Source organism: Rutidosis leptorrhynchoides, chromosome 4 (genome assembly GCF_046630445.1).
Source record: "Rutidosis leptorrhynchoides isolate AG116_Rl617_1_P2 chromosome 4, CSIRO_AGI_Rlap_v1, whole genome shotgun sequence".
Lineage (NCBI taxonomy): Eukaryota > Viridiplantae > Streptophyta > Magnoliopsida > Asterales > Asteraceae > Rutidosis > Rutidosis leptorrhynchoides.
This window is the reverse complement of record NC_092336.1, coordinates 435897184-435908973: the sequence shown is the minus strand read 5'-3', so window position 1 is coordinate 435908973 and position 11790 is coordinate 435897184. Positions and strand designations below refer to the sequence as shown.

The window sequence follows — 11790 nt, the reverse complement described above, 5'->3', positions numbered from 1 at the left end:
AAAACAGAAATGTATCTTTGGATTTATTTGAGGATATAGTTCACACCTATAAATACAACAAAACTATATGTATCCATGCTGTTTCTGTATCTATTCTATTTCTATCTATATATAAAATCTAGGGCTCTTTTCCTCTTCCAATTTTCAAATCATGAGTAAAACGCACCACCAAATCAAATTCAAATCAGGTAAAAATTGAAATACCGAGTAGCGATTTCAGGCGTCAAAACCCTAGGCCTTCTTAATTTCGTGTATCAAATCATACATTCTCTCAATATCATACCTTAATCTCTATTTTCCCCCTTTTTAAAAAACCTAAGTTTGATAATCTATCGATAATGAAGCGAGAGCTAGCGTACGCATTGGAAGCTCAATCTCAGTTCTCATGCTTCGTCGGCCGTACTCGGTCTTCAAAAGGTTCTTCCGATCAGTTTACTGATACTAAACAGAAGATTACGCGATCGTCTGTTAATCGTTCTGTGAAATTGACTGATGAAGTTAGTCTGAATCGACGGAATAAAAGGATAAAAAATGCGATTCCGGATTTCGATTCGGTTAGTGTCGATAAATCGAAGGATGATGAAGAATCGGCGGCGGTCAAAGTAGTCAACGCCGTAGAAGAAGACGAGGTTGAAGCTGTTAATACCGTCGAAGAAGCGGCGGTGGAAGTAGTTACTGGTGATGAATCTTCGGCGGCTGAAGTGGCCAATGTCAGAGTAGGATCGGTGGTGGCGGAAGTAGCCAATGGCGGAGAAGGATCGACGGTGCCGGAATTAGAATCGGCTGCCGCGGCGGAAGTAGCGGCGTCTGAAGGGAAGGGTGGGAGAGAGGTGGAGGAGATGTATGTGAAGCGGAAAAAGAAAAAAAATGGGGTGAATGGTAATAGTAATACACCTAAGAGATTTACGCGATCGTTATTGAAGGAGAAAGATGAGAATGTGGAAGAATTGGAGACTCCAACAATGAAGAAGTTGGAACTGAAAATATCTAAAATGATTGGGTTGAGAAGAATGCCTACTAATTCGAAGGAGCTATTTGAGACCGGTTTGCTAGAGGGTTTTCGCGTTTACTACAAATTGGATAAGGAGGTACCATTATACTTACTGATTACAAGTTTTTTTTTTTTTTTTTTTTATGTATTGTTGCCTATTGTATTGTATTTTGTTTTCATATTCTGCATGGTAATTACTAATTAAAATAGAACGTTGTGATTCCGATGTTTTGGAGTGGAATAACACACAAAGGGTGGTGTGTAAGGTTTTGTATTTTAGATAGGATACAATAGTTATGGTGTGTAAGTGGTATTAGTGCTTATTTTGGTTAATGAAAGGAGTATCCAGCCTACGTTATTAAGGTGGAATGCATGGGTTCGTAGGTTTGAATGCTGGCTAAAGGGCACTCAATACGTGTATAGAATTTATATGGTATCCTCACTAGTTTGTATGGAAATTCTTCATGAATGCATTATGCTAGCATTGGTGATCTTTTATTGTTTAGCCCTTATATTGTTTAAGTAAAAGTGAATGAAATCTATGTATAAATTAATTATTATCAATTCAAAAAAATTTCTTATATTAGTAGTAATGGATACTCTGCAAGTTTAATTATACCTTATAAGCATTTATTCTATTCATTGGTTGAGAACCCAGTGAGAAATCTTAATGAAAGCCTCAAGAGCATTTTCAGATTTGATTTTGTCATTTTGGCTTTTGTCACAACTCTAATCCATATATCAAATTTAAATCCAAGTTTGGCTGGTCGTGGCGTGTTGCTTTAGTGGTAATTAATGTAAACATCTTTTTTATTTTTATTTATTTGTGTGCTTGTCTGTGCTTTACTGATCGGTGTATATGTTATTTCAATTTTTATATTCATATTCATCATGTATGATATTCTTACAGCAAGGCAATCTACACGGACTAATCAAAGGTTCCGGCATATTGTGTTCCTGCAATCTGTGTGACGGTAACAAAGTAAGTAATGTTACTCTTAGAATAACAAAACTGTAGTTAACACTCATTGTCTTAAACGTGAAATTTATTTAATTGTTGAATGGCAGGTTATTTCAATATCTCAGTTTGAGATGCATGCATTCAAATCGTACCGTCATGCGATAAAGCATATATACCTTGAAAATGGAAAAAGTCTCCTTGACTTGATTGAAATTTGTAAAGCAACTGCGTTGGAAACATCAGAAGTAGCTCGTCAAACCCTAATTAGTTCATTGCCCGTGAAGGGAACTTCCTTGTGTACTAATTGCAATGGTGAGAAATACTTTAAATGAGACCACTTGTTATACTCTTTTTGGCTATTATATTTTCTTACTGGAATTTTCATCGACTTTCAGGCTCAATTGAACCATCTACCGGAAATTTGTTATTTTGTGAATCTTGTTTAAATATGAAACAAGTGCAAGCTGAACCAGTGGTTGCAACTCATGAGGATGTTAGGTGCGTATTGGTTGACATGTGCATCTTAACAACGTGCTGTATGTTTTTTCTTAATTTGGTGTTAATCGATTTGCCAAAACGTTTATATCAATCTCCCACATCGGTATTTTATTTATTTTGGTGTTAGTGCATATAGATATTCAACAAAGTATCTTGGTGTATCCTATCTTTGTTTTAGGATAACTCCAACTATTTCAGTATTCAAAATTTCTTCAGTATATTTGCTTAAACTGATCTAATTTGGCAAGTAAAGATGATTATGGAAAGGGTTAGAAAACACACACACACGATTATGGAAAGGGTTAGAAAACACACACACACACACACACACACACACACTCGCTCGATTCTGTTTCATCTTATTGTTCCATTCACTTCGTATTCTAAACCATGCTATATTGTTTTGGTAATTGTGGTTGAATTAATATGTTTTTTTTTTTTTTTTTTGTCATGCATTAACGGTTACATCTCACGTGCACTCCCATTAACGTTTGTTCTTTTTGTTTATCATCGTATTTTACTTCAATGTTAGCTTTAAAGGAAATTTTTATTGTCTAATCAATTTATTCTAGGATAACAAGTCCGGTTCTTGAGGCCTTCACAAGCAACACCTTGTCAATTTCGTCAGATAAAAAGAGTCAACGAGGGAGAAAAAGAAAGTTAGTATCTATCTTGGCTTACTACTTTTATGTTTCATCTCTTTAATTTCCGAAGATAGACTTTTCGCTCATATGTATTTTACTATATTATCTTAGTATTTGATCTATGATTTCTGTTGTTTGTGTGTTTTTATCTGTTTACTCAATATTGCTTCCATTTAAGCTTTTATGGAAAATTTTTAGCATGTAATCGTTAATTTCTAGGATATCAAGTCCGGTGCCAGAGTCCCCCACAAGTAACGCCTTGTCAATTTCGCCACACAAAAAGAGTCGACGAGGGAAAAAAAGAAAGTCAGTATCTATTTTGGCCAACTACTTTACTCTTGTAAAAAAACATTAAAATCATACCAATTTTGATATATCCTCTTATAAATACCACTGTCTTTTTTCACTTTACTAAGTATGGTCGGTCCATTAATGGGAAAATTTAATACTATGTGACTTTCAGGTCATCAAACATGGATATGACATCATCCAGAAGTGTCTCAAAGGCTAAACCGCCACCAAAGAAGATGAAATCAAAGATCCTAAAAAGGTTGGTGTGCCTTCTTAGCTTTTTCTTTTACACAAACTAAATTCTGTTATATTTGGTCTCTACTCCAATTATTTAGCTCTATGAATATGCGTTGAGGGTGGATACGTAACGATCATCAAGCTTGCTTTTTTATGTTCATTTAAAAAATTCTACTAATAATATAATACGTGTGGTTCAGGTCACCAAAGCCCGGTTGTTTATCAACGTCTACTGAGAGTGCTACGAGATGTACCGCCTCACAGCAGACGAAAGGAAAAAAGCCAACAATAAAGTTCGTTTCTAATTTTACTAACATTATAACACTTAGCTATCAGGATAATATTATTTTATTGTTAATTATTTTACGTTGTTTCCAGGAATCAGCACCTACATTGGGCGGTTTTTGAGAAAGGAGGTTTACCAGATGGGACTGAACTGACTTACTTTTGTCAAGGAAAGGTGAAGACTTTTATAATAAAACCATTCTAATAATTATCCAGTCATATTTTCAATAAATTATATTATATTAAGTTTTTATATCACCAGAAATTGCTAGAAGGTTACAAGAAGGGACGTGGAATTTTTTGTTCCTGCTGCCAAACAGTAGTCAGCGCCTCAGTGTTCGAAGCTCACGCTGGTTGGGCTTCTCGTAAAAAACCGTGAGTTGTCCCATCCCATTGGTTAACTCTTTTTGTAATTTCCTTTTTTGTTTACACGTGTTCTTTTTACTAATTTGTGTGTTTCAAATATTCGCAGCTATGAAAACATCTACATCTCAAATGGAGTGTCTCTTCACGAATATTCAGTCTCGTTAAAGATTAATGAAAACCGAAGATGTTCTGTTAAGTTTAATGATGATGCATGTAGAATTTGTTGGGATGGTGGGGAACTCGTGTTATGTGATGGATGCCCGAGGTCCTTTCATAAAGGTGAAATGTCTATATATATGTGTATGTATGTATATGTATATATGTATATATTGTGTTCTGATTTGATTTATGTTAATACACGCAGAATGTGTTGATTTAGATAGCATCCCTCGTGGAAAATGGTATTGTAAATATTGTCAACAGTCGATGAAGCTTGTGGCAGATAATGCTAATGCTGTTGCAGCTGGAAGGGTTACCGGGATTGATCCTATTGAGCAAATAATGACACGTTGTATCCGTATTGTTAAAAACCCTGAAAACACTGACCTTGTTGCATGCGTTTTATGCAGGTAATACTATTTGTCTTATATTATGTCTTGTGTTTTTCTATTCTTGAAATCTTTTAATTTATGATTAGAGGTAACAATTTAAACATAATAACTCTTTCCGTGACTCTCTTGAATGCAGATGCCTTGATTTCAGTAAAAAAGTTTTTAATGATAGGACAGTTATTGTTTGCGATCAATGTGAAAGGGATTATCACATCGGCTGCCTCAGAGATAACAATATGGCTGATTTGAAGGTTCACATCTACTTTTTAACGCGTTTATTCTAATATAAAAGAAAATGTCAGTTTATTTACATTTTATCTATTACTATATATAGGCATTGCCAAAAGGGAAGTGGTTCTGCTGCGCGGGTTGCGAGAGAATTTGTTCCGATTTGGCAAACTTGCTGACTCATGAACCCACAATGATCCCCGATAATCTGTTAACCATATTGAGGCAAAAACAAAACGATAATTCGGTTGATACCGTTGCAAATTCTGAATTGAGATTCGTGCTTCTTAGTGGCAAGAACGCTTCTCGCGATACCAGAAAGTTGCTGGCACAAACTGTTGATATTTTTCATGTGAGTACTGTTTTAATTCTAGGCTAGCACTTTTAACTTAACTGGTGATAATACTTATACTTATATTTTTGTAATTATAATGATGATACTAGGAATGCTTTAACCCCATCGTTGATGCAACGTCTGGACGCGATTTTATTCCCTCAATGGTCTATGGGTAAGCGTAGATGGAAAATATATTATTACTTACTGATTTATTTCTATCTTTGTTTTATCATCTAAAATGTTATCTGCTTAACAGAAGGAAAATTTGGAGTCAAGACTTTGCAAGGATGCTCTGTGCAATATTGACTATAGAGTAAGGACACGTTTGTCATTTTGCATGATCCGTCGCCTCTTTTTGACTTAATAAAGACGCTTGTTATTTTTTTTGTACAGCTCAAATGTAGTATCAGTTGGGGTGTTTCGTGTTTTTGGAGAGGATATAGCCGAACTTCCCCTAGTTGCTACAAGTAAAGGTAACCAAGGAAAGGTGAGGAAATTAGTTTCAATTTCTCAAACTTTTTTTCTTTCTTTTTTTCTCTTGAACTGCTATTATTACATGATGTAATATATCTGTATGCTTGTTTACCAGGGGTACTTTAATGTACTATTCAATTGCATTGAGAGGCTACTTTCATCTATCAAAGTAAAGAAGATTATCCTTCCAGCTGCCGAGGAGGCTAAATCGATATGGACAAATAAGTTTGGTTTTGAAACCATAGCTGAACCACAGGTAATTAAAACTCATTTATTCATGAATGTATTGACTTTGTGTTATATTCCTTCTCCAATAGATTAAATGAGTAACATCAAAATCTTTTAATCAGGTTAAAGAACTTCATTATTTGCTTATTCTAAAATAAACTAACGTTATTAATGTAACCATCCCATAATAATTTAGTGGTTGGGTCCTGTAGTTCCTCACAAGAGATCATAGGTTCAAAACCTAAGCATACCTTGGGTAATATTATATTGCAATCATATTTTATTAAAATACCAATTAACCATTTTATTGTTTGTCACTATTACCTTTCACTTTCCTGAAAACTGATATATTAAGAAGATTATCTTATACGGAGTAATTCGAAAGATTATTTTTTAGATGAATATATTAAGTTTAATCAAGTATATAGATATAGATACAGTTGGTCATAAGAGCGGAAAAATTTCAACTTGGTTTGTTTGGATTTCAGCTTACCGAACTTAGGCAAACGTGCTCGGGTATGATGACATTTAAAGGAACATCCATGCTACAAAAGGAAATTCTTGAAGCTCAAAACGGTGTTATAGTTGCAGGTGATGACATTATCAACCCTTCCGTTGAATAGTGGGATCGATGAAGCCATTTTTATTTATCTTTTGGTAGAACAATTGGGTAGATCATACATATGATAGTCTTTTGAAGTTCTCCCATTTAACATTATTGTGGAATTTTGATGGCAAGTAGTTTTAAATGGTAAATATATCTTTTCTGCGACCAATGTTTTTAGATTTCGATTGTGGCATTGGTGTAACAATACTACCGGATCTATAAAAAAACATTGATGAAAATAGGACACTCTGAATTCATAGCTTGATAAATGTGTACACATTAGGTCAATTGATGCTTGAAATCTGCAAGCCCCACTTACGATTTTTTCGCATAGCGCTAGTTCACAACTCGAATGACTTACTTTAATTTGTTTTATAAGAACTCGTGTTCTACCTTCATCAAACATTTTACTTCATGAATTCTTTCATAAGTCCTAAGCTGATACAGTATTAGTTTGTAGGCCAGATGTTTAATTTCTATTTTCCTTGGGCCTGTTTACTTTACTAATGGTCTGTTTCTGTATAGCTATTAATTTAGTAAGTAATATTGATTGATATTTCTTTGTGACTTAATCTGCCACTTAATTTGAAAATTAGTCTGTTTCTAGAAGATAAGAATCAGACGCCCCTCAGAATAAGAGGCAAATGGAAACAGAAACAAATTCAAAAAATAAGTAAACGGTCCCAAGTGTTTAATTCAAACAGAGCTTTTCAACTCTTTAGATAACAGCATTTTACTTAATTATATTTTCTTACGTATATATATAAGTATATACAACCAAACCATATTTCTTAAACACAATCTTGTGATAAAAAAACATGAACACCAAAAGAAGTAAACTATTTTGGCTATCTGTTATTTCCATTGCTCTCCTCTCCATTATTTTATCACTCTACAACAAGGATTCAAACATAACTTGGAACATTCCAATACCCGATTTCGTAAAACGGATCATCGATCGAATACAGTGGCGTACGCTTTCTTGTGATGCAAACAAATGGAACTCTCCACTTATAGCTAAATACGGTGTAGCGACAGTTTTAACCGTTGATCAAAAGGGTTGTGGCAAATTCAGAACCTTTAAACAGGCAGTGGCTGCTGTTCCTGATAAAAGCCCAAAACCAACTCTTATTATCTTCGATGCAGGCGTATACATGTACGCAATATTTCTCGATCATGATATTGTTTCACTTTATCGATTTCTATAAAATATACTAGAATTTGCTATATTATATTGTTGTGACAGGGAGAAAGTAGATGTGCCAAAAACTAAGTTTAATCTGATAATTCAAGGCCAGGGTTATCAAAATACATTTCTTGCTTGGAATGATACTGCAGCTTCAAGTAATGGCACTGTTTTCAGCTATTCGGTTTGTGTTTATGCCCCAAATTTCAGAGCTCATGATATCAGTTTCAAGGTAATTTATCAAGTAAATCACATATGCATATGTATATGTATTTGCAGTGACGAATTTAGGATGAAAACTCAATGGGGTCTCGATTTTTTTTTTTTTTCAAAGCTAATTACATTTGAAGGGTATTGTAGTGTTTGTTTACCTCTAAAAAATTATAAATCCAACAAATATATGGGGTCCTATAGTTGATTTTAGTGGTAAATATTTTGTAAAAAAAGACTTCTGAACTAGCGGTGTTGCAGGACCCACGGGTTACTACCTAGGATCGCCCCATGTATATGTATGCATATAATATAATATAATATAAAATTGGAATTTGATATATTAATTTATGGTCGTTGTTATCGAATGTGGAGGAAGAACACAGCTCCTAACCCAAAACAAGGTGTCCAAGGAGGACAAGCGATTGCTTTGAGAATTAGTGGTGATCAAGCAGCTTTTTATAATTGTGGGTTTTATGGATTTCAAGATACTCTTTATTGTGAATCAGGAAGACATTATTTCAAACAGTGTTTCATCGAAGGTTCGACAGATTTTGTCTTTGGAAACGGTAGATCATTATTTGAGGTATAACAAAATCACTCAGTTTTTCAAAAATTTCAAGTTTTCTTAATAAGCTAGTGTGTGTGTATATATGCAAACATATTTTGTGTTTCAGGATTGTACAATAAATTCGGTAGCGACTGGTGTTGGGATAACAGGAGCAATAGCGGCACAACAAAGGAATACGTCAGCAGAGCAAACAGGGTTTTCATTTGTGAACTGTAGGATTGTTGGAATAGGTAATATATGGTTAGGAAGAGCGTGGGGTCCATATTCGATAACCGTTTTCATAAGAACTTCAATGTCTGCAATCATTAATCCTGAAGGCTGGAATAACTTTAAAGATCCCTCTAGAGATCAGTTATGTCAACTTTATATGTCTTTTTCGCATTGATTGATTAATTAATTAACTAACGTACTATATTAGCCATGTTTGGTCTAATTAATATAAATGTATAATAATGGTATATGTTTAATTTCAGGAAAGTTTTCTTCGGAGAACACGCGTGCACTGGTCCAGGGTCAAGTTTCAAAGGACGGGTGAAGTATGCTAAGAATTTGAGTGTGGCAGAGGCCAAACCGTACATGGATATCTCTTACATAAACGGAAATTTATGGCTTCCTAAAGGCTAAGGTCTCGAAATTTAGTAAGAATATTAAGACACCTTTGCTTTAATTTGTATATCATATATCATACGATAGTGTTCATATATACTTATATCAGCTCCTTGATACTATATTTTATTTGATAAGATTTGTATAAAAAAGTGTTAGATGATCATTAGATGCTGTGAAGTTATAATGCTTGTTTGATAAAAAGATAAATATCTTAATAACACAAAAGTTTCCATTAACCTGAGAAATGGTCATGACATGATCAAGCACGAAAATTAATGTATCTAAAAGAAAGTAACACACTTAACGTGTGAAGTAATTGTTTTAGAGGAACAACAATTAGCGTGTCTGTTTGTTCTTTATTAGAGAAAGAACATATATAGAGTTTTTTCAAAACGCTTTAAAACCCAACTTGAAAGGTAAAACACATAACGCGTGAACTTGTTTTGAAGGGAAGGAGTGCAGAGTTTCCTTATAGTCGCCCTCCCGAAACAAATCCGGCAATGGTTTCTATCATCTTCACGTCACGTAGAGATAGATAACAAAGCCGCCAATTCTTACATCAGATGATAAAGGACTAAGGATGCGTTTGATATAATAGAATGATTAAGGGCTAAAATTGTATAAAATCTTAATCATTCAAAGTTTATGATTGAACTTATTTCGGAAAGATAATCATTTTTAATGAACACTCAAAATGTTGTATATTAATGATTAAATAAAATAATATAGTTGTTTGATAAGTGTTTTGCATATAAATTTAAGAGGGGTATCAGAGAAAAATGAAAGTGCTGAACGGTTAAAAAGTATGAATTGTTTTAACACATATGACTTTTAATATCGTTTATTGTTTAGATATAATAAATAAATATGGTGAACATATGACCATTCAGCAATTAATGGTGAATTATCTTATTTAGTTGGAATATCATAATTTTATACTCTCATAATTTTACTCTGGGTTGAATAGCAACTTTCAAGGCCTGAAACAAAAATCATAGAAGCATAACTATCTACAGGTTAAAAGACATATTTTTTTGAGAAAACAAGAAAATTATATATAAGATAGAGTTTTTTATTAATAAATAAAAGACTCAAAACCGATACAATGCAAGGAGTCAAGGATTAAACCAAAGAAAGCCAAAATAAACCTAAACAAACAAACCAAACACAACTAACTAACTAATACAACTCAACATGAGAAAGCTTAAGTAGAACCAAAGCCAAAAAAAGACCAAACTAAAAACAAACCTACAAGATAAACCCATCGAAGTAGACACAATACAACCGAATCGGTACCAAGCAAAGAAACGGAAAACGAACCAACACCTAACACCAAAGCAGAATCACTTCTAGCGCGGAGATAAAACTACGTCAGTATCTGAACCATAAGTCTTAGATCTTTTGAAGCTAAAATAGTTCAAATTGAAATTTTCTTATAGACTTCGTACAATGTAATGCAATTTGTAAGGTACAGCTAACAATAGGAGCTCATCAGGCTATAGACCCATTTTAGTTTGCTCCTAGGATACGCAGTACAAAATGAGTGCATAATTTGAACACACAAGCCCATTAGACTACTAAGTCACTTCATTTTGGGCTTAGGGCCACATGGACTTTACATTATGATTAGACTATATGTTACTTTTACAACCCATTTTCCCTTAATTTTACAGGAAATTGTTCAAAATACACTTTTTTTAAGGCTTCAAATAAAATACATTTTTTTTAAAAAAATTGTCTTTTTACACCATTCGGTAGACGGATTTCCGTCTACCACCTTTATCTGTCGTCTACTACCATTTTTACAAAGTAGTCGACGGTGAGATAAAGGTGGTAGACGAATCCCGTCTACTGGCAGGGTTAGTAGACAGCGAGAACAAAGCAGTAGACAGACATTTACAAAGTAGTCGACCGTCTACTGCGTTGTTGTTGCTGTCTACTGCCTTGTTGTTGCTGTAGACAGACACTAACAAGACAGTAGACAGCAACAACAAGGCAGTAGACAGTAACAACAAGGTAGTAGACCGTCGACTACTTTGTAAATGTCTGTCTACTGCTTTGTTCTCGCTGTCTACTAACCCTGCCAGTAGACGGGAATTCGTCTACCACCTTTATCTCACCGTAGACTACTTTGTAAAAATGGTAGTAGATGACAGATAAAGGTGGTAGACGAAAGACACTAACAAGGCAGTAGACAACAACAACAAGGCAGTAGACAGTAACAACAAGGCAGTAGACAGTCGACTACTTTTGTAAATGTCTGTCTACTGCTTTGTTCTCGCTGTCTACTAACTGTGATGACCCGGGAATTTTCGACCAAATTTAAACCCGAATCTTCATATTTTTCCGACACGATAAGCAAAGTCTGTAATATTGAGTCTCGAAAGTTTTGAAATCAATATTCATGTAATCAATTACCCTTTGACTATTCCCGACGATTCACGAACAATTATTTACAAATATGTATATATTATATGAATATAAATATAAGAATATATAATATCTTGAGTTAATAA

At 34.1% G+C, this 11790-nt stretch overlaps 2 protein-coding genes across 2 annotated transcripts; both read left to right on the top strand.

Annotated features, from left to right (window-relative positions):
- Window positions 1-338: 338 nt before the first annotated feature.
- Window positions 339-6867, top strand: LOC139842106 (uncharacterized). The gene is made up of 19 exons (XM_071832280.1): window positions 339-1088; window positions 1902-1973; window positions 2060-2264; window positions 2348-2450; window positions 3023-3109; window positions 3314-3400; window positions 3558-3644; window positions 3823-3915; window positions 4001-4082; window positions 4170-4282; window positions 4380-4552; window positions 4638-4842; window positions 4961-5075; window positions 5159-5404; window positions 5497-5561; window positions 5646-5702; window positions 5783-5876; window positions 5979-6119; window positions 6580-6867. Exons 1-19 carry the CDS (start codon window positions 339-341, stop codon window positions 6712-6714), a joined length of 2910 nt encoding a protein of 969 aa, XP_071688381.1. The 3' UTR covers window positions 6715-6867.
- Window positions 6868-7516: 649 nt separating this feature from the next.
- Window positions 7517-9289, top strand: LOC139842105 (probable pectinesterase 15). The gene is made up of 5 exons (XM_071832279.1): window positions 7517-7854; window positions 7945-8116; window positions 8474-8680; window positions 8772-9016; window positions 9139-9289. Exons 1-5 carry the CDS (start codon window positions 7517-7519, stop codon window positions 9287-9289), a joined length of 1113 nt encoding a protein of 370 aa, XP_071688380.1.
- Window positions 9290-11790: the final 2501 nt, after the last annotated feature.

Excerpts from the sequence above, each read along its gene's own strand:
- LOC139842106 (XM_071832280.1), top strand. The coding sequence starts at position 339 with ATGAAGCGAGAGCTAGCGTACGCATTGGAAGCTCAATCTCAGTTCTCA. Across the intron at positions 4,283-4,379 it reads TGGGCTTCTCGTAAAAAACC|CTATGAAAACATCTACATCT; the intron begins GTGAGTTGTCCC and ends AAATATTCGCAG. Across the intron at positions 5,703-5,782 it reads TGTGCAATATTGACTATAGA|CTCAAATGTAGTATCAGTTG; the intron begins GTAAGGACACGT and ends TTTTTTGTACAG.
- LOC139842105 (XM_071832279.1), top strand. The coding sequence starts at position 7,517 with ATGAACACCAAAAGAAGTAAACTATTTTGGCTATCTGTTATTTCCATT. Across the intron at positions 8,117-8,473 it reads CTCATGATATCAGTTTCAAG|AACACAGCTCCTAACCCAAA; the intron begins GTAATTTATCAA and ends ATGTGGAGGAAG. Across the intron at positions 8,681-8,771 it reads ACGGTAGATCATTATTTGAG|GATTGTACAATAAATTCGGT; the intron begins GTATAACAAAAT and ends TTTGTGTTTCAG.